This window comes from Taudactylus pleione, unplaced genomic scaffold, assembly GCF_031769625.1.
Source record: "Taudactylus pleione unplaced genomic scaffold, aTauple2 ptg000556l, whole genome shotgun sequence".
NCBI classification, from domain to species: domain Eukaryota; kingdom Metazoa; phylum Chordata; class Amphibia; order Anura; family Myobatrachidae; genus Taudactylus; species Taudactylus pleione.
In genome coordinates, this window is record NW_028284958.1 from 23,843,543 (window position 1) to 23,869,247 (window position 25,705).

General features: G+C 43.4%; 1 protein-coding gene across 2 annotated transcripts; it reads right to left on the bottom strand.

The window, feature by feature from the left end:
- Positions 1 to 1,933: 1,933 nt before the first annotated feature.
- On the bottom strand, positions 1,934 to 25,690 carry AAGAB (alpha and gamma adaptin binding protein). 2 transcript variants are annotated; one of them, XM_088452774.1, is made up of 10 exons: positions 25,532 to 25,690; positions 10,156 to 10,346; positions 8,736 to 8,829; positions 7,255 to 7,344; positions 6,236 to 6,319; positions 5,752 to 5,828; positions 4,887 to 4,974; positions 3,248 to 3,352; positions 2,355 to 2,404; positions 1,934 to 2,223 (listed from the first exon to the last, which is right to left on the bottom strand). In XM_088452774.1, exons 1-10 carry the CDS (start codon positions 25,599 to 25,601, stop codon positions 2,146 to 2,148), a joined length of 927 nt encoding a protein of 308 aa, XP_088308900.1. In that variant the 5' UTR covers positions 25,602 to 25,690; the 3' UTR covers positions 1,934 to 2,145. The 2 variants fall into 2 exon arrangements, with proteins under 2 accessions (XP_088308900.1, XP_088308899.1); XM_088452773.1 differs by having other exon boundaries at positions 8,736 to 8,832; positions 25,532 to 25,689.
- Positions 25,691 to 25,705: the final 15 nt, after the last annotated feature.

Consider the following 25,705-nt stretch of genomic DNA (forward strand, 5'->3'; position numbering starts at 1 on the left):
TTCAGAGCGAGCCCTCTGGTCAGAGCGTCCGGCTCTGAGTCAGGCCCTCAGTTTACTACAACTCTCTGTCTCCTATCCTGCAGCCATGATCTTATCCATTCAACTATCTTTGTATTTAATCCCACATTCCAGTTTATTTAACAGTGTGCAATGTGGAACAGTGTCAAAAGCCTTACTAAAGTCTAGATATGCTATATCTATGCCCCCCCCTTTATCCATTTCCTTAAGTCACCCAGTCAAAAAAGTTAATAAGATTTGTTTGACATGATCTCCCCACAGTAAATCCATGCTGTTTGGGATCCTGCAAGTTGTTGGATTTGAGATAATCTACGACTCTTTCTTTTAAGAGTGTTTCCATCAATTTCCCTACTACTGATGTAAGGCTCACTGGTCGGTAGTTGCTTGCCTCTTCCATGCTTCCACTTTTGTGCAGTGGGACAATGGCCCTGATTCAGAGCCGGACGCAAGTGGCTGCTCGTTCGCTCCGAGCGATGTTTGCCCAACTGCGGATCGTAATACGCATGCGCGAACCAGTCAGTGCGGCCGAAATTCATGTGCTCGCAAAATAGCGAATGCCTGCTAATTTGAGTGACAGGATGAGGCGTATGTGGGTGGTAACAGGGGAAGGTGCTTGAAAACGGGGAGTGGAGATCCGATCGCAGGCGTGCTTAAAGGTCAAAACGGGCGTTTTATGGGTGTGCATATTTAAAACAGCAGCGTCATTGACCACGTCACTGGGTTATTTTATAGCCAGAACTGCTCGCAAAATTGTGGTAGCAAAACCCAACCACAAGAATAGCGAGCAGTTCATACCCTGGTCGATGTACTCGATTAATCTAATAAATAGCGGACATGACGTAGGATGCGAGCGGCCAGGGGGCGTATTTTTCCAAAAAACGAACGCAAGTTTTGTTCGCTCGTTCAGACCTAGAGGCGGGAACAGACCGCAAACAGCGAACGGTTCATTTGAATAGCCACCCCTTGTTTTAGAACGAACGACCGCAAATAGCGAGTGGCTCTGAATGAGGGCCAATGTTTGCTCTTTTCCAGTCCTTTAAGCTCATTTAGTATCCTTGGATGTATCCCATCTGGCCCCATTGATTTATCCACTTTCAGTTTTGAGAGTTCTGTTAGGATCGTCTCCTCTGTAAATGTGCTTGTACTGTAGTAGTGAAAATGGTTTAAATTGGTTCCTTGTGACTCAATCATGAGTACTGTCCAACATCACAAGTAGCTTCCCAGGATAGCACAAAGCCTTGTGTGAAGCAGGGGTGACCCTCCTGTCTCCCCAGTATATCAACACCAATAGATCATGGGTTAACCGTATGTATTTGTATGACTTGTTTCAATTTACACTAACTATATTCAGAACAAAATGTCTCCCTTGGTTAAAGTAAACCAAAAAATTAAAATAAATAACACAAACAGAGAATAATAATAAAAAGTAAAAAATATTCAAAGTGAAAACTAAAAACCTGGGCATTAGGGCCCTAGAATGACATTAGAGAGAGTAAAGCACACATAAAGCAGGGATGATCACTCACATTTATATACCAGCACATAAAGAGTTATTTCCTAATTATTCCCCAATTAACCAGAACTACTCTGACCTGTACTGAAAAGAGACAACAGATTACCCTGTTCTACTTATGTAACATTATTTTTTCCTTTTTTTTTTTTTATTTAGTTCCACTTCAAAACTCAGACAGCTTTACTGTAGAAGACTTATAGAGTGACCGAGACACATGAGGCCCTATTAGAACATAGAATCTATATCACTTTCCATATTGACTGGGTCGGGATCCAGGAATGATTATTTCTGCAACGATTCCATGGAAAAAACACAGAATCCCTGTGAGCGGAAAAATTATTTTTTATAGAACAAGTTTCGGCATTCTCTAAGCAATATAGACAAGCGATGTGGATGATGAAATTAATATAAAATAGTTTATTTCAATTTGTTTCTTTCTAATAAATACACAAGTAATATCACTGACAAACATACATAGAGTTCTAGATGGAGCTGCGCTATCTGGTTCCCCATGAAGGAACTGTAGGCATAGGACATGGGGAAGTAGCACTGTTATACGCCAGGCGGATGTGTGCAGTGTACCCCCAGCCCTGCACATACTGGACACACAGCCATCAGTTCTCCTCATCAGAGGAAATGCCTTCAATTTCGTCACGATCTCCTCCAATGGCCATCCAGAAAGCTTTGGCAACCTGAAACGATGAAAGCCATAAGGCATATGCAGTAATACAGACTAAATGACCTGCTTCACCGCCTCTAATAATTATAGCGCAATACACTGTGGCTGATCAGGCATAACCCCTGCATGTGTGTGATCATTTACCTTCTCTGCGTGCAGCTTTCTTTGCTCGTGTGGCAACGTGGCAGCTTTATCTGATGAGAAAAGGAAACATTATGGATAGTACTTATACTTATAGAATGAATAAACAATGAGGGACAGTTATAAAAACTGTTACAGCAATATGTGCAGAAAAACTGGTGTTGTCCATAGCGTCCAATCAGATGTTTGCTTTCATTTTCTACACTGTACTAGAAAAACACGACAGCTGGAATTTGATTGGTTCCTATGAGCAGCATCACTTTTTCTACAGTATCTTTTAGAACCATTTTCATGAATGTCCCTAGAATAGATTACAAATGTTAAATTGCATTTTCTTATTTACAGGTGGACGAAAAGGAAAACAAATCCTAATAAAAGGGGGATAATTATTCCGGTATTACTGTACTTGGATATAAGCTCGTTGTTATCATAGAGTAGTGTGCCCTTCACTGCAATTGCTCACCTATGGCCTGAAATGGGTAATGGTGAAAAAAGCCAATGGGTAATGGTGAAAAAAGCCATCTTCCTATGTAGAACTTATGGAATGCAGATGATTTTGCAAGAGAATTGAATCTCTGCCAAATTGGTGTTTTTGTATCGTCATGAACGTCTGTCATATTACAGAGTCACTCCAAGTGATAGGCACAAAACACCCATTGTACAGCCTAATCCTGTGCTTAATTCCAATAGGGCCCATCTGCAGTGCAAGCATGTGCAACAATGCCGACCAGGGTATTTGCCGGAGAAGACCAAGGCTCACACAAGGCAAACTAGTAAAGGTTTTTTTCTACTGCACGAAGACAGGTTTATTTAATGCAGTTGTGAAGGGATCACTGCCATGATACCACACAACCTGCGAGACGCAGTATAGAAAACAGTCTGATGCAATATCTCACCTTTCATTTCCTGAAGTTTGGAGAAAAGTCGGCCATAATTCTCCAGGTCTCCTTCTCCTGAAGTTAGGCTGGCCAGCTCCCGAATGTCTAAGTCTAGCATCGGGTCTGAAGATGACAACAGGGAGTGTGAGTTTGTATTACGGTGTTGGGTTTTTGTAGGCAATTTATTATTACAACGGTGAAATTGAAGACAATATTTTAATAGATGAACAATGACCTAAGAAACAAAACTCAACATCAATATATGATGTGTGTGCCGGACTCGGAGGTACTGTATTATTAAATATTGAATTCCAACAGGTTTATTCATGCAAAGCACAACAAATATACACACACAAAAAGGACCATTATCTGATTTGGCATTTTAGCGAGCAAAGCCTAGAATTAAACTGAATACATAACTAATCTGACCAATAGAAATCTGTGCATGTGTAAGGCCTGCGCAGGAAACACAAACCTATCCATTTAATAGTGACGCCAAAAACTTACATTCCCAGACACACAATGGTTAAATAGAACAACAGACACAGCAAACGTGTATTCTCTAATAGACAGCTAGGCTCTCCCATCCCATTGTGTAATACTGTTGGAACACTTCTATACGAGTTTCATAGTTTGTAGTGGGATATTAGAAGGAAAGTCTCCGGATCATTAGGAGTGGAAGATAAAAATGTCCTGCACATTCTACATACGGATGATCTTTAGATATGCGTCATGTCATGCTGGATACCCTGAATCCACCCTTACAGCCATCTAGCAGTATGTTTGAGGGATATTTGCTTTTTGGGAAACTGATGATAGCACTTTTCACCCCATCACTGCAAAGTTACCCCAGAGAGTGTAGATTATCCAATGCTCCCTAAATTATTTTTATAACTGGAGATTTTACAGCCCGTGAGAGGGCAGAGGGTGTGTTGTTGGAGTTCTATTGTATGCAGAATATTACAAGTAACTTGCAGAGAATGGTCACAGTATCTACCAGCTAGGAAGGGACGATAATTAGGAAACAATCAACTCTACTTTTATTGCTCATTACCTCATTTTACTAGCAGATAATATGTATTTTGAACCAGTGGCCACTATGGTAAACGCGAGATGGAGCACAGACTTTTCCTGAAAAACCAAAATACTAAAGGACTAAATAAATATTGTGCCCTTGTGAGGTCTTACATGGCGCCACTAAAGAGATTTCAGGGAGCAGAGATCTATCTTGTGTCTGGAACTGGGGGCAGCATATAAATGGGGGGGGGGGGGGGGTGCTGCTTCTCGATAGGTCCATCACAAATTTCTGGACAGTATTTTGAGTATTAATTTTTGTTTTACTTTTCATTACTTAATGTTGCAATGTTTAATTAGTTTGTACATGTGTTCTGTACGCTCATGAACTGCGTTGACAATGACTGTGTACTTAATGCCTTAAATGCCATAATGCTGCATCATTAACCATTGTGTATATTGCATGGAAAGATATCCTGTGGTTTCACTATTAGTGATATAGAAATTAAATTTTACAAATTAAAAAAGTAAAATAAAAATAATATCACCTTCTATTATTATTATTAGAGATTTATGCCGATAACGCTGACAATGTGTTTATTGCACGAAGAATAACGGAATATTATCCTGCATGTAGACTCACCTACAATAGTATCGATCTGAGAACCACAATGGCTGCCAGAGCCCCCAACTCGTCCCTGTTCCGCAGATTCCCCACTGGACACGGAGACCTGAGAGAAAGCGGTTCATGGTTTAGTTGGAGACTTTGCCAATGACAGAAATATCTCATGACTAAAACGTCTGTAAGAGCATGGCAGTCATGTGCGACGTAAGGAATAACCACATTTGTTCCTACTGGTTATTAATGGCACTGTAGACACCCATTCTTTTCTCTTACGTAAGGCAACATAATATTAAATGGTCACTAACCTCTCATTTTTAGGTTAACTAAGTCAGATGTACAGTATAATACCTACTGTCTCTGCTGATCTGCACATAGAAATCTGACAGCGATATGATATGAACGACCTACCAGCAGGGACATGTGGACCTTCTACAAATAACAAAACATTAATGTCAATCTTGCTGTTCAAATCAGTCTACGATCAAGAGTGTTAGCTCCCTAACCAGGGGTTAGTTGCAAAGAGGTTTTGGGCCAGCACAGAAAGTAGCATATAGGTGCACAGCCTGTGGCACTCTAACCCTGTGCCATAATGTACTAACTAGCTTCCTCCTTACCTAGTTCCACCCCTATATCCTCTTTTGCAGAAACACTGGCTGACATCTAACAAAATAGATAAATACTTTTAATATAAAAGTTGACTATTGTAGTAACTATACAAGAATATCTTCTACTAGAGGAAGGGAACCAGTGTCTCTATATTACGAGTGGAATTACAGAAGCTGGAACTTGCAGCTGGAGAACCAGGGACAAGATAAATAGACAGGTTACTCTTATGTCCCATCTGCCCTACATAATCCCTGACAGATGCAGGACGCCCACTTACATTATCCTGTGCATCTCCGCTGCTTTCTGGGTTGTGGTTCATGGCCGTCAATGAGCTGAAGATCCCAAAGGATTGCTCTGGAACAACATGGACATGCAGTTACCACTCACAGTATATCCTGCAAGTTGAATACACATCTGGAATGCAAACACATGGAGAACCTGAGGGTACTGGAACACAGTTCAATGGTGTTACACAATTATAATAACTTTAAAATTAAATTAAAATATTCAATGCCTTTATAGCAACATTGTTACAGTGCCGATTGTCCTTTCCAGTTCATTATCAGCACCCAAAGCTGCTCCTATGCAGGACAATATATCTGCGGGTAATATCTGTTACAAGGCAGCATGCTTATGGTCATTGGGTGTCATACTGGTGTTGCTGGGTAAAGTTTTAAAGTTTGGGATGACATGTAATTGGCACTGTGCCTTCTGGCTGCACCGGCCATACTTATGGAGTAGTCATTGTCGCTGCCACTCACCACTCTTCATTTCCACATTTGACCACACATTGGCGTTTAGAGCTTGGATTACACGGGTGACACCAGTGGATTCTGGGAAATCATCTGCACAGAGGGAGAGCATTTTAGAAAAATTTTTTATTAAACAGTTCCAAAATATATAAGGTAAGGTAGGGGGCCAGAAAAAAGAAAGGGGAAAACAGGGGAGGGAAGTGGAATACATAAAGATATGGTGACACATATCCATTACATTTACAATAAACGTGTACGTAGTCCAAAGCAGGACCCATTCAATCAGGAGTAATTACTAGGACATTCACCGTAGAGAAAACAGAGAAGGAGAACAAATTATGAAGAAGTTTCACTAGGGGATTCGTTACGATTAAGAGGGAGAGCGAGAGGAAGGAGGCCCATCTGTAATGTATAGATGTCATGGAAACCATTTCATGATCGGTGAGGAGGCAGAGGTGGAATATGGGGCTCCTAAAGTCTCCATTTCAAAATTAAGCTGGATTTTAGATACCATCTTGTTAATAAAGGGGTGCTAGGCAATTTCCAGTTTTGGACTATTGCCGCAACGGTTCCATTTTGGAATAGAAAATGGGTACCGATGTAAAAATAAACAATGCAAGGTCAAGGGATACCAGACTCTATGGCTGGGTACACACTTGAACAACGGTGCGACACTGCGACATAGCGATGCAATGTAATGATATTTGCCATCACCGTACATACTGCACGATCTGTCGTCCGTGGAATCGTCCCATTAGACAAGCAGAACATCAAACGGGAAAATGCAATGAACGACAGGTGAAAACAATGAACTGGGGGTATACGCTATACGATGGTCTTGGATATTGGCTGAAAGTTCTGAGATTGTACGATACATCATATAGTGTTTACCCAGGAATTAAAACAAAATCCTCTATCCATAGCTGGCAAATAAAGAGGAGAGCCCAAAATATGTAGAATATGTCCCCTACTTTCAGGAAACATTTCTGAGGTTGACAGCATATTGCCCGTTTCAATTCTAAACTTACCGTCTTCATCTGGCAGCTCCTCAGGGTTCAACTCTACCAACTCAAACCCATGTTGGATACACCACTCCTGTGCCGTCTGTCGGCTCACACCTAAAAAGAGGGCATTATTTTAATGAATCCGGCTCCTGGACACTTACACTGTGATTGCCCTAACCCTATTTGCAGACGTAGAAATGTTCAATACACCCTAGCAGAAATATTTTAAGAGCACAGAAGGATTAAAAACTGGACTCGCTTCATTACAATAACAAAAAAAGTTATAAAATCAAGACGAAAAACAAAACAAAACAAAAAAAAAAGCAATTTGGAGAAGAAACCGGTCATTAATGTACACGTGAAGTTGCTAGTGCTTAGTGATGAAGAAGCCAGGATCTCTGTCGGCTGACAGAGATTTCCTTGCCAATGCCTCTAAACTGCAGCGGCTGACTGCGGGACCCCATGGGTCACCGCAGCCAGCTGATGATACGCAGATTATCCGATGCTGCATTGGACAACGCAGCTCGGATAAGTAATGCACAGGGGGCGTGATGCCTCCTGCTGCATTACCATATCTGCAAGAATCGCAATTGCAAAGCTGCCTGCGTGCATAAATCATATATCTATAGCCTCTATAGCCTGTTTGCATACATCACATATCTATAGCCTGTGTGCAGCTTTGCAATTACGATCCTTACAGAATCAGGCCCTGAGATCGGCAGGTCGCCCATACACACCAGCAGATGTCCGATATATCTTTCAGATATATTGGGCATCTGCTGTGCTGAACAGCAGATCGGGTATGTCTGTGAACGACATCGTTCACAGACATATCTGCTGTACACACGGCGATTACCTTTAGAAATAATGCCCATTCAATGGAACGGGCGATATATCCATCAATGTGTACCCAGCTTTAGAAAATCAGTTTTTAGAAATTAAATAATGGCAAGATTAAGCGTTAAAAAGAAAATATGCTCCACCTGAATAGTGGGGATTACATTATTGAGAGCATGTAGATTACAATGAATCTCAAAAATGAATCCCTTCCAGCAGACAAAAAAAAAAAAAAAAAAAGAAATTAGCAGCTATTAGAACAAGTGAAGGTCTACTTGTGCCCCTCTAAAAGTGAATCCCCAGGACAAAGGCGAACTCTGCCCTATATCTGTACCAGCAACCCTCTAGAGAAGGAGTGGGCAATAAGTGGCCCTCTAGGTGCTGTTGAACTACACATCCCAGCATGCCCTGCAACAGTTTTCGCATTGGCAAGTAGCAAACCGTGGCACGGCATGCTGGAATGTGTAGTTCTACAGCAGCTGGAGGGCAGCTTATTGCCCACTCCAGCTCTAGAGGCTACAATGAAACACTGCATTATCAGCAAAGACTACAGATGGTAACGCAGTCTCCTACAGATAGAGATATAAATTATATAGCATAAGCATTATAACAAGTAAAAAGATTATAAAAAGCCAAACCACTAAAATCAACATGGACCAGCTTCTCACCGTTATCAGACGCCCGGTCACACACCAGGATCATGACGTCCAGCAGCCAGTCTTCCAGCAGCGGGAGCCAGGGCGCCACCTTCTCTAGGCCAGACTTCTGCCATGACATGTGGGTGTTAGTGAAGACAACATTCAGGAATGCTGACACAAAAAGTAAAGAGTTTTATTTTTAAAGTGGCCTCATCTTCATCAATTCACATTCATATCACACGGGACAATGACCATGGCAGTTTTGCTAGCATCATCGAATGTCAGACATTTATCATAGAGATCATTATCATCCACAATTTCTCTTCTGGTGATATTCTACTAATAAACAGAATGACCCCCTTTGTGGATTTTGACCCCTTAAATCTAACCTCAACAGCTTTATAAACATACAGCACTATGACGTATGGGTGTGACTGTACGATATATGTTCCCTGGAGACAAATAGACGAATTCCTGGAGACCAATGTAAAATAGGTGCATCAAGTCACTGAAGGCAGCTGTGAGCCCAATTAGACGGATTGGCGTCAATTTTGTGTGACCTCATTTTATTGGTTCCTAGGCTTTTATGCCTTAAAAAGCAATTGGTTCCGATACTGGTAAGCGGATGCTGATCTACTAGTTGGGAGACGGATAAATTAATTGAATTTTCAATTTGCCTGGATTTTGGCACAAAGTCATAAAGGGTCAATTCGGAATGTGCAAAAGAACGGCGCAGATTACGGTTTGTGACATCATGCCTGCTTTTGTTGAAGTTACTTAATTTTACATTTGCAGATCCAAGAGCTTGTACAGTCTCATTGGAGCAGTTGGGATGACCTCTGTAGTTTCTTGTTGGTTGTGAAATGAAGTGGAAAACAAGATTTCATGTTACAGGACATGACTATATGAACTAGCTGGTGGGCGGAGATTGCACACTTAGGAAGGAACCCCCTGTTTTGCCGATAGGTCCAGAGAATCTTCCTCCCCATATAAGGACAAGAATTCCGCAAGTGGTCAGAGGCACCGGTAACATGACCTCATCCGTATACTTTAGATGGGATAAATTTTGTACTTTCAGAAAAGTGCACTCTGAAAATATATAGTAATAAGTTCTACACTGCATGTTAGGTTGGATTTTGGATGATGAATGTGGTGGAGAGAGATCGATCATCATACAGGGTAACAGTGCCCTTTTTACAGAGGTGTTTCCAAAGACCCAAAAGGGGCATCATGAAAAGGTGCCATGCAGACAGCTACATCCACTAGCATAAATAATGAGAGGGTGCAACAAGTATGCTTTCCAGAACATAAAGGATCACAATAAACTATGAAGTATGATTCGGCACAGGAAAACATTTTTATAGCAAATATGTTCCCATCTATTGAAATAGGCTCTAATGTACATTTATTTGAACACACTTGTGTTGTATGTGACATCAGAGCCACTTACCACCATGCTGTCAAAGTAGACGATGAAGGCCTGGACGGACTCGGCCATCTGAGCAGTAACATGGCTCGTGCTGGGTACAACGCAAATATTCACAGTGGCTGAGTAATATTTGTTGTCTATCCTCCATGGGTACTGTCTCACTCCCTCCACTTCTTGTACGGGGGCAGGAAGCTGCTCTGCCCCAATGATCTCTGCAAGGAACAGACAGTACATGGGTCTCCTTTCACAGGCAAGTAATAATAAGACAAATCTGTTTACGTGGACAAACGTATGAGAATCAAAATTAGCATGATGAAGGCTGGAGCGCACTACTATAACTATTACAAAGAGAAATAAAACGGTTGTCAGAAAATCCTATGATATAGTGTCTGATACAAAGCTAGTGCAATTATCTGTGCAACTCCATGTGTATGGTCGCACCGCCCACTGCTTTGCTGTCCGCAGCCGCAAAGGTCATCATTAGTATAAGCACTTACACGTACCCCAAGCTGGGTGCAAAGATCAGTTGTAAACAGGTGTAACTTCTCTGTACGAACACCTCAAACTAGCATGGAAATTTGGCTACATGCCTACGACACACCCACAAGACCGATCTTTTCCGGGCGTTCACAAGTTAGCCGCTCAGATGCATCAAACTTCATTGACACAGCGCATCCCACAGGCTACCTCAGGCGCAACACATCCCACAGGCTACCTCATTGACTCAATGCATCCCACAGGCTACCTCACTGACGCAACGCATCTCACAGGCTGCCTCACTGACACAATGCATCCCACAGGCTACCTCACTGACACAACGCATCCCACAGGCTACCTCACTGACACAACGCATCCCACAGGCTACCTCACTGACACAACGCATCCCACAGGCTACCTCACTGACACAATGCATCCCACAGGCTACCTCACTGACACAATGCATCCCACAGGCTACCTCACTGACACAACGCATCCCACAGGCTACCTCACTGACGCAATGCATCCCACAGGCTACCTCACTGACACAATGGACGACCGGCGTCCACCGATGTTCGGCGATCTGTCAGAGGATTGGTGAAATTGTACATGTTAAATTTCACAGATTTGCAAATCACGATCATATTTTGATTATGATTGGCAAATCTGTGAAACCCAACATGTTGGATTTCACCGATCCTCTGACCTGGCATAGCAGGAACGCAGGATCACGGCGATCCGTTGCAGGTGTATGGGGGCCTCACGTATGCTCAAGTGAGTTCTGAAGTTATTGAGTGTTTAGAGATTAGAATCGGGGCCGTGACACCTTTGATTTCATATTATCTGTGAACAATATTCTGTTTTATTGCCTGTTATGAGATTGTTGAGCTAGGACATTCCCGTCACACAGTCTGTATTACTGCGGCTCAAAACGCTATGCAAAAGGGGGAAAAACTGGTCTATTAAAGCCGGCCTTACACAGTGCGATTCGACCTTGCGACACGACAGGGAATCCGATGGCCGACATATTGGGAGGTCCCCACACACGCTGCAAACGGGTGGCCGACCGCCCGATATGCCAGCACCCCCCTCCCCCACCCGCATAGGATCGCACATCACAACCCCAGATCAACTGAACCTGCAGTAAGATCTGGAGGTGCGATGTACGACCATACGGGTGCGCACACTATCATGCCCAAACACGGTACGATATAGCAGTGATAATCGTACCAATCCATCGGATCGGCTGCTTTATAGCACAGTGTATGGGCACCTAAGATTGCTTATGAAATACTGGTATCTGAACAGTGGCATTTTAGACAGCTCTCTACAACTGAAGGAGTCAGACTTATTTATAGGAGATGTGGCACCTGCACATTAGGGGTTAGACACACACAAATGCTGTGCACACACATACTGTGCACAAAAGTACTTAGGACATCCATACTAAAGAGCCATGCGCTCTCTCAGACAGTCATAAAACACAGTGCGCCCTTCTCAGACAGGCTGCTCCTCCAAAACAAATGTTATCCCAGGAATGTGCTTTGAACATGTGCCTTCCAAGCCTGGCTCCAGAGTGGAACCCAATGAGAGTAAGCAATAAGCAGACAAAATAAAGTTTGTATCAGTTTCTTCCCCACAACATGCTGGCTGTCATCCCTTTTGTTGACTAAAGTCATCTCTTTCACACCCTACACTTCTATTCTTAATTAGAGGATAAGCCTAATGGTGCATACACACGGTCACATTTGATGAACGATTTCTGACAGTATTAAAATGAATGAAATCGTCAAAATCTGACTTCAAACACAGTCGATGTCAGAGATCGTTATCTGACATGCGGGAACGCGCATCATTCGTCGATGCATGCCCTACATGTCAAAGATATGAACGATTTTTACAATCGTTATCGTTCATATCTGATAAGAAATCTCACCGTGTGTATGCACCATATCAGAGAGAGCTCTGGATTTATAGGATCACTACAAATAAATTAGCAGCTGCCTTTAATGAAAAACATTGAGAAACATATCTAAAAAGTTCAGCAGATGTTTCCAATGGGGTGAACATCATCGATGCACATTGTACTTCCTGTATTAGCTCCTGCAAGTCAAAATAATTACAGTCACATTAAAGGCACCTTATAGACGAAAAAAATACTTAATAAAACAAAACTGCCAGTTGTCATTATACTTTACTACTATAATTCAGAGCTTGAATATGACCTTTTGAAGGGCATATTAAACACCTAGAAGATATGATGCCTAGTCTGTGAAGTGTGGCTATTAAATAACGAGACTATACTTGTAAAAAATAAACCATACTGCGCGAGTTAAAAGTAAGTCGGGGAACATTGACCTTGGACTATACCAAAATGGTTTTGTAAGTTTCACCTCTCTAGCACAGATAGTTTGCTGCCTGACGGCATTTGAAGAGGTTGCGTTTTTCCCGGGCGTTGTAAAAATGCTTAGTTCAAAAGTAGAGCGACGTGTTAACTTAATTTGTAGTTGGATTGAACAAAAAGCCCACCGAATCTTTCCATGTGCTAACCGAGGCTTACGGGGCAGATTGTATGTCACGTGCACGTGTGTTTGATTTAGTGACGGTTGTGAGGATGTCGAAAATGGTGAATGTCCAGGAAGGCCTTGCACATCAAAAACAAATTAAAATGTGAAATAAAAATTGAGAAAATTGTCCGAATTGACTATCGACAAAGAAACTGTAATGCTGCCCATCCACTACTAGATGCGGGGACGACAACACGATTACGACATCAGTGCCGTCGTCCCCCTAGGGGTGAAGTGCATACACTGAACGTTCAGACGTTCAGTGTATGCAGATCAATCATCCCCGAACATGGCAAACTGACGGCGGTCGTTATGTTGACCGTAATTTTCGGGCAATGATAGATGTTAAAAACGACCAGCGGGCGCATCGCTGGTAATTTTTAACATTTTATTGCCCGATTGCGGGTGATTACCAAGCGATCACGACGTCTGTTATCGCTCAATCGCTAGGTTTAATCACCTAGTGGATGGGCAGCATTAGGTAAGTTTTGTATCAAGATCTTAACATGACAATAGTTTGTGCGGAGAGGGTTCCAAGGCTTCGCACTGCAGAGCAGAAAGCAAATTTGTAACTTTTGGAGCAAATTCAAGCAGATTTGCATTTTTTAGATAAAGTTATTATCTGTGAGGAAACATGGATCTTCTAGTAGGATCCTGAGACAAAACGCCAGTCCATGCACTGGAAAACACCATCATCATCATCAAGAATGAAGAAAGCACTTCAAAAAACAAATCCAAATTCAAAGCCATGTTAATGGTTTTCTTTGATATCATGGTGTTATTTTGGAAATCTGGGTATCAGAAGGTGCAATAGTGAATCAACAATACTACAAAAATGTTCTAGAAACTTTGAGGGAAAGAATCAGAAGAAAGAGGGCAGATTTGTGGAAAAATGGCTTCATTCTCCATCAGGGCAACGCACCAGCCCACACAGCTCTCTTTTTGAAGCCATTTTTAGCCGAGAAACAGATTGCAGTGCTAGAACACCCTCCATACTCATCAGACCTAGAACCATGTGACTTCTTTCTTTTCCCTAGAGTAAAATCTGTACTCAAGGGAACCCATTTTGCATCAGTTACTGAGGTAAAGAAGAAAACGACGGAGCTGTTGAGACAGCTGACAGATAATGAGCTACAGCACGGCTTTGACCAATGTAAAATAAGAATGCAGTGGTGTGTGTATGCAGAAGGGGAGTACATAGAAGGGGAATGCAGCTAAATTATAGAAGGGGATGCTGGCGATTAGAATACCGGCGCCGGAATTCCAACACCTCTCAGAATCCTGGCGCTGGCATCCCAAAGGTAAGTAGGGGTCAGGCACTAGGAGTGATTAGGTTCAGGCAACAGGAAGAGAGGGTTAGGATAGGGGGAGGGTTAGGATACCTACCTACACTTATCGGTATCCTAACCCTGTGGGGATGATGGAGTCAGGATTTTGACCGCAGGCATCCCGAACCCATCCCATATTGAGATTGTGCAGCAACAACGAAAAAAGATAAATATATAACTAAACAATAGTATATTGCAATAATAAAGTCATTTATATATTTGTCTGTATAAATTATTTCATGATGTTTTCATACAGGCTAATTAGACAAATATAGTATATGTAGGATTAAGGTTTGCATCATCTTTAAACTAAAACACTTAAAACCGAGATTTACGCTAATGCAATCACAGCTGCGATCTCTTACTGACTGCTTAGTTAAGCCTTTGGAGACATCAGCATATTGTCACTGAGCATAGGGACGTAGTGTTCCCGCTAGGCTGACCTTTTAGCGGAGCCCAGCTAAAAACAGCCAACCCTGTGCCTTCCCCACCCGCGAGCCGCAGTGTCCCGTGGGTAGGAAAAGTTGCGGTGACCAATTACCGCTGGGTGAATAGACGCAGAGCACGTGCGTATAGCATCTATTCACCATGAGGGGAGAGCTTGGGGGAAGCCCAGCACCTCCGTAAGTGTTGGGCTGGCCCCCAAGTGTAACAAATTGGGGGCCTTTGGTGTGCGCAGAGGATGCCCTACCTGCGAGTCTGCGCCCTTTACCCACATTCTAGTGGGAACACTAGGGAGGCCCACTGCTGCCTTCTCATATCCGTCCGAAGACGTGGAACAGCGTAAACATAGATAACACAGATCGGCCAGCTGCGCAGCTTGTAAGTCAAGTCTGACCTGCCTCACACACTGCGGCTCTCCTGACATACTGAGAGCTCTCATACTGCGAAGGGGATCGCAATAGCTAATTTATGCACGCCAAGGAAATGGCATTTAAATGGTCAGACACGCTTACATTTTTCTAACCCCCCCCATTACCTACCCCGAATGCTGACTACATGTCACTCACTTTGAGTGAATCCTCTGTATGATCGTAATCACAATACAATTGATGCAAGTGCGCAGTGCGGCATACACTCAATCTGCGGAAATATCGACATTGCGTAAATCTCCAAATCAGGTCCTAAGAGTCTAATTTTATACCAATGTTTTTATATGAGGTTATATGTGAATGCATTTACATATTAAAAGTATTACACTATATACATATTTTCCTCTGTTTTGGGCATGCACATATGACAATTGAGTCGCTGACTCCCCCAGCTGACCCAGGAGGATGTGGCGCTGGCAGACTAACTTTGGAGGATATCACATTGAAAGAAGGAGGAGGTTATATCTATTGACATTTCTACTTGCCGACATTCTGGTTGCCCCCACTGTCAAGTCGGCACAGCAGACGGGGGCCACAATAACGCGATTCACCGCAAACTGCGTCATCGGCTCCCCCCAGGCTGACCATTGGTTTCTATAAGTGGGAGGCTGCAGGGGGAATCGGAAGGAAGCTGTGTGGGGGAGGGGTGGGGTTTATGGATTGGAGGCAGGTGGTGGCCAGGACACTTGCCCACTCTTCCAGCAACTGGGAGCACCACCTGATTTTCGGGAGCCTCACGCCCGTTCCGGTATAGTAGGTGTGTATGAAGTAGCTAAAGTTATAACCCTGAACTTCAAAATACTTGATAGCATATATTAATAAGAAATCCACAATAAAGGTACTCTTATCTGGCCTCCCTATCTTTCACCTCTTATCTGTCCTCAAAGCTGCTGCCCGACTCATCTTCCTCTCCAAACAAACTACATCCGATTCCCCTCTCCTACAGCCCCTACACTGGCTCCCATCCCCCTTCAGAACCCAATTCAAACTTTACACACTGTGGGCCTGATTAAGACCTGCTCGCGAGTGCTATGCGCTCGCAAGCGAGTCGATGGTGGTACAGTGTGCATGCGCACGACGGAGCCGGCTCAGTCATGCGCATGCGTGAGACCCAGATAGCGATGTTGAGTGACAGCACGCCCCCTTTGGTGGGCAGGCTGGGGGCGTGGCTGCCCAGACGGAGGCATTCCCATGGGAACGCCTACCGTCTGGGGCCGGCCCCGCTGACATCACAAGTGATGTCAGTGGGAGTGTTTTCGGCTCCGTTTCAGCCAAAAGCACTCTTGGGCTTGCGGCAACGAGACCCTACCACAAGAGTCTCGTCGCAAACCCGATGGTTGCGATGGTCTTGACCATCATCATGGCCGCTCGCTATAGCTGTGGGGGGTGCTCTTCCTATCATTGTGAAGCAGAATTCACCAAGTGTTGGATTGTTCACTCACTAATAGGGAACATGAGCTGGGTTTACACCGTCGTGAGACAGGTTAGTTTTACCCTACTGATGAGGTGTTGTCGCCATAGTAATCTTGAATAAGAGGTCTTTCTCATAAGACCAATGACATTCACTGTGACTTTATTGGAAACTATTAGTGTCAGGGATCAAAGCTCTTCCTCTCATAGTTAGGATTCCTTTTTCTTTATGATTACCCACAGCTATGCGAGCGGCCAGGAGGCCGTTCTGAAAAACCCGAGGGCCGGCCCCGATTCAGAGCGAGCGCTCTGTCAGAGCATCCGGCTCTGAATCAGCCCCTCACTTACAAAGTTCTCACCTATTTACATCCCTGACCTTATCTCCTTGCACAATGCTGCCCGCCAACTCCACAAATTAATGCCGCCTCTACTCCCAGCTGATTACTTCCTCCCACTCATGCCTCCGAAACTTTGCCCATGCTGCTCTTTGTCTCTGGAACTCTCTTCCCTCTCAGGTTCTCCACCTCTCTACAAAACTTCAAAAGGGCTCTCAGGCCCCACTTCTTTATCAAAGCCACCCAGCTCTCATCCTAACCCACTGCTCCTTTTTCACCGTCTCTCCTTCTCCCCGTTAGATTGGAAACTGTCACAAGCACGGCCCTCTTCCCTCATCTAAATTATTATCTCCTCCCCACTGCGAAACACATCCCTTGGTTTCTGCCGCCCTGTGTGTATTTATTATGACAGAGCTTATAAACCATGTTCTGCAGTGTTCTGTGTCACTTGTTTTTCTTGTTTTGTTCATACTGTGTATGTTATGTGCTAAAGGTGCCTACACACTTGGCGATATTTACTGAGCGATTGCGACATCGTAATCGTGCAATCGCTCAGTAATCGTGCACTATAATGTCGGAAACTAAAGCAATGCGCGCTCCCGCTAGTCGTTTCCGAAATCAATCATCGCCTGAACATGCAGGCCAATCTGCCGATAACGACAGATTGGCCATGTTCAGGAATGATGGAGGGTGTCTGCACTGAACGACATATCGTTCAGTGTAGGCACTACAGGGCATCAGGAATGAATGTCGTAATCGTACTGTCTTTCCTAATCGCCTAGTGTGTACGCACCTTAAGACGCTGCAGAGCCCTTGTGGTGTCATAATATAGATTTTCTTAATTATAAAAAAATCCTTTAAGTGTAACTTTGAAAATAAACTTTATCGGTGTGATTAGGATAATTGGATAGGCCACTACACTGCATCTAAATAATGTGCATGATCTCATTACAGCCTACATTTCTGTTATGCTTAACATGTCACCTACACACAGCAGCTGTAGCATGGGTTGTGCTAGATCCATATCCAAGAGAATGTAGGCTATCCATTCACTAGCAATGAGCAACATGACAGATATAATAATGGTGACTGATGGGTATAAGTGACTGACAAACTAAAGTCACCTTATGATATTTCCTTTAATACAGGATCCACTAAATCAGGGGTGGGGAACCTTTTTTCTCCCGAGGGACATTTTGATATATATAACATTATTCGCAGGGCTGGTACAGGCCATGCCCCCTCTGTGTGATGTCACAAGGGACGATACCACAATCGCCGGTGACTACAGCAATGCACAGATCATCCAGAGGATGCTCCGGTGAGCTGTAAGGGCAGCAGTGTGACCGTCTTAAGGACGCTCCAGACGGCACTGCTGCATATATTCTGGCTGCAGGGTGAGATTCTAGGCACCTGCTAGTAGATGAGGCTGGTATTCAATCGGGAAACCGGCTGACGTAAGCCCGACAGCCAGCTTCCCGATTGCTTTATCCCGGCGAGGGTTAAATGACAGGCGTCTAAATCTAGACGCCTGTCATTTTTCCGACGCCGGGAGACCGGCATCCCGATGAAAGGGATACCGGGCGCCGCGAGCGGTCAGCCGCGGGATGGGGTGGGGGGAGAGGGTTAGGTTCAGGGCACCCGGGGGGGACTTAGGGTCAGGTACCCCCCCGGGAGGGTTAGGCACCCCCCCGGGGGGAGGTTAGGGTTAGGCACCTCCCCGGGGGACTTAGGCAGCGGGGTAGGGGGTGTTAGGTTTAGGCACTTAGAGGAGGGATTAGGGTTAGGCACAGGGGTGGAGGTTAGGGTTAGGCACCCCTAAGGAGGGTTAGGGTTATGGGGGTTATGTCAGGTTAGTTTGTACTTACCTAGGGACGATCGGGATTTCCAGCGCTGTCGGGCTGCCGCTGCCGGGATCTCTGCATCAGTTGGACTGATGCTGCCGGGAATCGAACTGACGGCCATGCGTCAGCCAGTATTTCATGCCGATTCCGATTAGGCTAGCAGAAAAAAGCTCTGAGGGCCAGACCAAATTATTCCGGGGGCCTTATGTTCCCCATCCCTGCACTTGGAGAAAACGTTGGCAGTGTATATATGCAGAGTAACAATAATAATATTAGTAATGCTAAACAGGAAACATGTTTCATTCTTAAGAGCGTAGAAAATAACAGCTGTGCTCTAACTGTATTATTGAGTAAATGCGGGGTAGCACAGTGGTTAGCATTGTTACCTCACAACACTGAAGTCATGGGCTCAATTCCAACTAGGGCCCTATCTGTGTGGTGTTTGTATGTTCTCCCAGTTTTTGTGTGGTTTCCTTTGGGTACTCAGGTGTCCTCCCACAATCCAAAGATATTCTAGTAGGTTAACAGTCTTCAGAACAAAAAAAAAAAGAACCCTAGTGTGTATGTGTGACTCCGAGCTGGATTCAATTAGCCGCATTTAAACGAGAAGTTTTCGCCCTATTCGGCAGTTTTGGTGCGATCTTTTTGCATATTTTCGCAATGCGTGCTCCCGTTTTACACCCCATCTCATTACAAAACACGCAAAAATGCATTTGTGCGATAATTGCGCATGGCGAAACTAGCGAAAACTACAGCACATTTTGGGGTTCTTAAATTGTGTGAAATGGTCGTTCTATGCATATTTGCATAAGTGTGGGAAATTGATAAAAAGCAATATTTTGGGGAGAAAATAAATACTGCAGTTAAATTGGGGGTACATTTAAATGGGTGCTAATATATTTAAGTCTTTAAAGTGCACTTTAACATTTTTTAAAATACACCTACTGCAGCCACTTGCAATGTTTAACATTTGACCCACAAGACTATTCTGGAGCACTCTTATAGCCTATATAAGTATGAATTATAAAACATAACTTTTATTATATCAAATAACTTAAAATAGACTTACAAAACAGATATAATAGAAAAAGGCGTGAAAAGTATATAGATAAGGGTGAAATGGAATAATGACGTTTAACATATAGATGACAATCACAAATACATACAATACAGAAACACCCAAGGGGAAAAAAAAATAAAAAATCTCATAAAAAACAATGTTACTGCTTTCATGTACAAAGGTGGAGACACTGAATTAATATCTCTCCAGTGATGTCAATCGCTGTAATTTATTCACAACAAAAGGCACTTATTAGATACGATTAGAAAAAAAGGATGTTTTTTCTAACAGTATCTAATAAATGCCTTGCGTTGCGAGGTACGCAACAATCGTCCAATTGCGATCCTTGCTGAATCAGGCCCCATGTCCTACATTTTTAGCCTAAATTAGGGATTTTGCACTTTTTTTTTCACCTACTCTCAGATGGTGTAAACTTCACCTGTTTCTGTCTATGGAGTATTCACACATGTGAACACTTAAGGAATTGGACAGTGCAATACGCACTTATGTGCGAAACGTTTGCATCTGCGAACACTTTTCGCCCGTAATTGAATTCCCCCCTATGTGATTGTAAGCTCCACTGGGGCAGGGACTGATGTGAATGACTAAATATTCTCTGTGAAGTACTGCAGAATGTGTGCGCACTATATCCAAACGAAACAAACAGTACATTTACAGTCATAAAGCTATCAGCATAATCAATGACGTACTCAGCAATGCAAGCTTTGACAGCCACCTGGTGGAATAAACTACAACCATAAAAAGAAACAAAGTTGTGTATTCCATGCAGGAGGAACCCATGGAATTACCTACAATACATTTATGCAAAGAGAACAGAAGGCTTTAAATCAATAAATTAAAACGGAGATGTCTTTGATTATTATGTAGAGGCTGAATACTATGCAGGCACACTGAAATGTAATTATTATGTATTAGTTAAGTGCATACAGTGCATCTGGAAAGTATTCACAGCACTTCACTTTTTCCACATTTTGTTATGTTACAGCCTTACTCCAAAATGGAATAAATTCATTTTTGTCCTCAAAATTCTACACACAATACCCCATAATGACAACGTGTAAAGTTTTTTTTTTTAGTTTTTTGCAAATTTCATTAAATAAAAAACCTAAGAAATCACATGTACATAAGTATTCACAGCCTTTGCTCAATACTTTCTTGATGCACCTTTGGCAGCAATTACAGCCTCAAGTCTATTTGAATATGATGCCACAAGCTTGGCACACCTATCTTTGGGCAGTTTCGCCCATTCCTATTTGCAGCACCTCTCAAGCTCCATCAGGTTGGATGGGAAGCGTCGGTGCACAGACAATATCAGATCTCTCCAGAGGTGTTCAATTAGATTCAAGCCTGGGCTCTGGCTGGGCCACACAAGGACATTCACAGAGTTGTCCTGAAGCCCCTCCTTTGATATCTTAGCTGTGTGCTTAGGGTCGTTGGCCTGCTGAAAGATGAACAGTCGCCCCAGTCTGAGGTCAAGAGCGCTCTGGAGCAGGTTTTCATCCAGGATGTGTCTGTGCATTGTTGCATTCATCTTTCCCTCTATCCTGACTAATCTCCCAGTTCCTGCCGCTGAAAAACATGCTACCACCACCATGCATCACTGTAGAGATGGTATTGGACTGGTGATGAGCGGTGCCTGGTTTCCTCCAAACATAACGCTTGGCATTCACGCCAAAGTGTTCAATCTTTGTCTCATCAGACCAGAGAATTTTGTTTCTCATGGTCTGAGAGTCCTTCAGGTGCATTTTGGCAAACTCCAGGCGGGCTGCCATGTGCTTTTTACTAAGGAGTGGCTTCCGTCTGGCCACTCTACCATACAAGCCTGATTGGTGGATTGCTGCAGAGATGGTTGTCCTTCTGGAAGGTTCTCCTCTCTCCACAGAGGAATGCTGTAGCTCTGACAGAGTGAGCATCGGGTTCTTGATCACCTACCTGACTAGGGCCCTTCTCCCCCGATCGCTCAGTTTAGACGGCCGGCCAACTCTAGGAAGAGTCCTGGTGGTTCCGAACTTCTTTCATTTATGGATGATGGAGGCCACTGTGCTCATTGGGACCTTCAAAGCAGCAGATATTTTTCTGTACCCTTCCCCAGATTTGTGCCTCGAGACAATCCTGTCTCGGAGGTCTACAGACAATTCCTTGGACTTCATGCTTGGTTTGTGCTCTGACATGCACTGTCAAGGTTGGGACCTTATATAGACAGGTGTATGATTTCAAAATCTTGTCCAATCAACTGAATTTACCACAGGTGGACTGCAATTAAGCTGTAGGAACATCTCAAGGATGATCAGTGGAAACAGGATGCACCTGAGCTCAATTTTGAGCTTCATGGCAAAGGCTGTGAATACTTATGTACATGTGGTTTCCTAGGTGTTTTTTTTTTTTTTTTTATTACATTTGCAAAAATTTCAAAAAAAACTTTTTACACGTTGGCATTATGGGGTATTGTGTGTAGAATTGTGAGGACAAAAATCAATTTATTCAATTCTGGAATAAGGCTGTAACATAACAAAATGTGGAAAAAGTGAAGCGCTGTGAATACTTTCTGGATGCACTGTATATAGGCAAAGCCACTAATGTACAAACACAGACCATATATAACCATGAGAGTTACAAAGGCAGGCATCAGATGAATGACTCATAGCATAGATTCAGCGATATGCACCATGCAACGTGACGGGGATCAGACATATCAGTCGGTCCCCACACACCGTGGGATCGGATGGCCGACCGCCGGATATGCCAGCTCCCCCCTCCCCCACCTGCACAGCGCTGCATGAGATCGCACATCGCATCCCCAGATCGACTGAACCTGCAGTAAGATTTTGGGGTGCGATGTATGACCCCACGGCTGCACTCACTGGCCAATATCATGCCCATACACGGTACGATATAGCAGCGATAGCGTACCAATCCGTCGGATCGGCTGCTTTATCGCACCGTGTATGGGCACCTTTAGTGGTCTAATGTCATTTCTGGCACTAAATAATTTTTATCCAGCATGTACTTACATTTTCCACAATTAATCAAGTATTGTTATATACTGATACACCCTAAAACTGATCACTTGATTTATATGTATTTACTAATAAGGATTTTTTTTTAATCAACAAATTGTCCATGTTTTGCTACAAATAACATTGATGTTCTTATAAACACTTTGATAAAATCCTTTATTCTCTAATTTATTTTATTTTTTTATTTCTAAAGCATGACTAGCACTATAGCAAAGGTAATATGGTGGGACTTATTCATTTTCTTGCTATAGTTTAATACCTTAAGAGCACCTATTACTTTAGGGTATATATCCTTGATGTGATGAGTGACACTGTGGTTGCACTGCCACCTCCCAGGGCAGAGGCTATGGGATCACGCATAATGCATTAGTTTGGAGAATTATCCTTGCCAAAACTACTCTTAGGTTTATTTTGGACACATATCTGGGACATGTATTCCCGCATTGCGTGCACGGAGAAACGTGTATGCTTGCCAGTATGCAGAGTTGTACGCATCATGCCATTTATCCAATACCAAGCGTGCATCATCGGTGCACACTTGTACCAGCCAGATACAAGGCAAAATAAAATAGTCGGAAAACTGATTGTGGCAATTCTGCAATCGATTGAAAATGGGAAAGATTTGTATACACAATCGATTGCAAATTGCACGATTGCTGCAATCAATCTCTGATGAATGGGGGCCTTTACATACAAAGCATCTGTTTTTGCTTGAAGCTGGCGGAAGCCAAATTTACCTGACGCTAATGCCAGTTTCCACAGGGCTAATGCAAGTTTCCATATGGCTTCATTCAGTAAGCTGCTCTGCCCACTGTTTTACCACTCACAGACGCAATAATCATCATTTGTATTAACTCTTGCATCTGCCCCATGCTAGGTGCAAGAGATCCGTCAGAAACAGGCTTCCCTTTTCCGCATGGTAGACTCGGATGAGAATAGCATGGAAATCTAGCTACACGTCCACGGCACACTCCCACGGACTTATTGAGGGCGTTTACATAGACGCTGCCCAGTAATGCCCATTTCATGCTATGCTAGATCTGCCTGAATCGCTCATACTGTATTTATGCAAAAATCTGTAAACTCATCCTGAGCCTGCGCTGTCTGGTAACACTCGCTATGTTCATCTATGAAAAGTGATGCGTCGGTCTCAGACTCAGGCCTGTTATCTCTAGCTATATAAATGAAACCGTATATTCCATTAATGGCCTTATTATATCAACCCACCTTACGGATTTATAAGGCAGTGCTAATTTTTTAGTAGCTTATACATAACTTCTATGGAGAATTACACCATCAATGGTAAAATTAAGAAGGTGCATACACACACAACGATTTGTTAAACGATATCATTTAACGATAATCGTTTGAAAAAAACGTTCACTTTCTGATTCAAACGATGAACGATTATTGTTCATGCGCGTTCACGTTTGTAGTTCAGTCAGACTTGTCAACTCAATGATTTTCATTAAGTTAATATGTAAAAATCGTTTGTAGTTCATAAAAATCGTTCATTACATTTAAATGAACATAGTAAATGAACAACTTTAGTAAACGATTTTAGTTCATTTTTTCAAGGTACAAAATTGTTTACTAAAATCATTCATTAACTCAATCGTTGTGTGTGTATGCAGCTTAATGGTGCGTACACACTACACGATATGCTCCCTGAGCGATATCGTATAGTGTGCCCCCGGCAGGCTATGCTCAATGTCGTTCATGACATTGAGCACAGCCGCTGAACGATATCATTAACGATATTGTTCAGCGCCGGGCTCTCTCCCCCATTCCCCAATATGCAGCAACCTGACGAGATCGTCAGGTTGGCCTGCATGTCAGCCCGATGAACGATAATGACGAACGACCCGCGGGAACGCGCGTCGTCGTTATCGTTCATCGTTTTGGGGTTAAAAATGGACGATAAAGTGGACGACTCAACGATAACAATATCGTTACCGTTCAGTCGTCCACTTTATCGCACCTTAAGACCATATATTCTACTTCCAGAAATTCCAACATCGATGATAGTACCTGCGCAGTACTACTCCTAATCATTTTTGGGATTATGATTGATGGTGTGGTGGCGCCATTGTTTGTACTTCTGCTGGTAGCCAGTCTCTTTGTGCAAGTGTGTTGGCATCTATAGACGCGCAGAAGGGGTATGTGGAAAATACTGTTTTATGTTGTCGGGGAGGAGGGGGATAAGTGGTGCGTGACTACAGCACATGCACTGGGGTAAACAGGGGCGGCACAGTGAAGTTTTACATACGGAGCCTAAAATCCTATCGCCGGCCCGGCACACCCTGCCACTCTAACCTACTGACTGCCCACCAGGATTAGCACATTTGGACGGGAAATACTGGGATGCCTATCACATCACTGATTTATTATATTGGGACTCCAATCATACATGTGACGCTACAACTCAGTTCCCCATGTTAGACTACGCAGGGAACCCGTACTTACGTGTAACCAGCCCTTCCTCTACGAATCCGGCCGCGCAGCTGGTTAGCAGCGCACAGGGAACAGAAGCCATTACTAGTCCGCTGCCTCTTCCGCCCTCTTTACCTGACCTACTTCCGCATGGCAACCACCCAACTTCCTCATGGCAACTGCCTTTCGGCTACGCTTCCGCCCGAC

Excerpts from the sequence above, each read along its gene's own strand:
- AAGAB (XM_088452773.1), bottom strand. The coding sequence starts at position 25,601 with ATGGCTTCTGTTCCCTGTGCGCTGCTAACCAGCTGCGCGGCCGGATTC. Across the intron at positions 5,829-6,235 it reads AAATGTGGAAATGAAGAGTG|AGCAATCCTTTGGGATCTTC; the intron begins GTGAGTGGCAGC and ends ATGTTGTTCCAG. Across the intron at positions 2,224-2,354 it reads GAAAGCTGCACGCAGAGAAG|GTTGCCAAAGCTTTCTGGAT; the intron begins GTAAATGATCAC and ends TCATCGTTTCAG.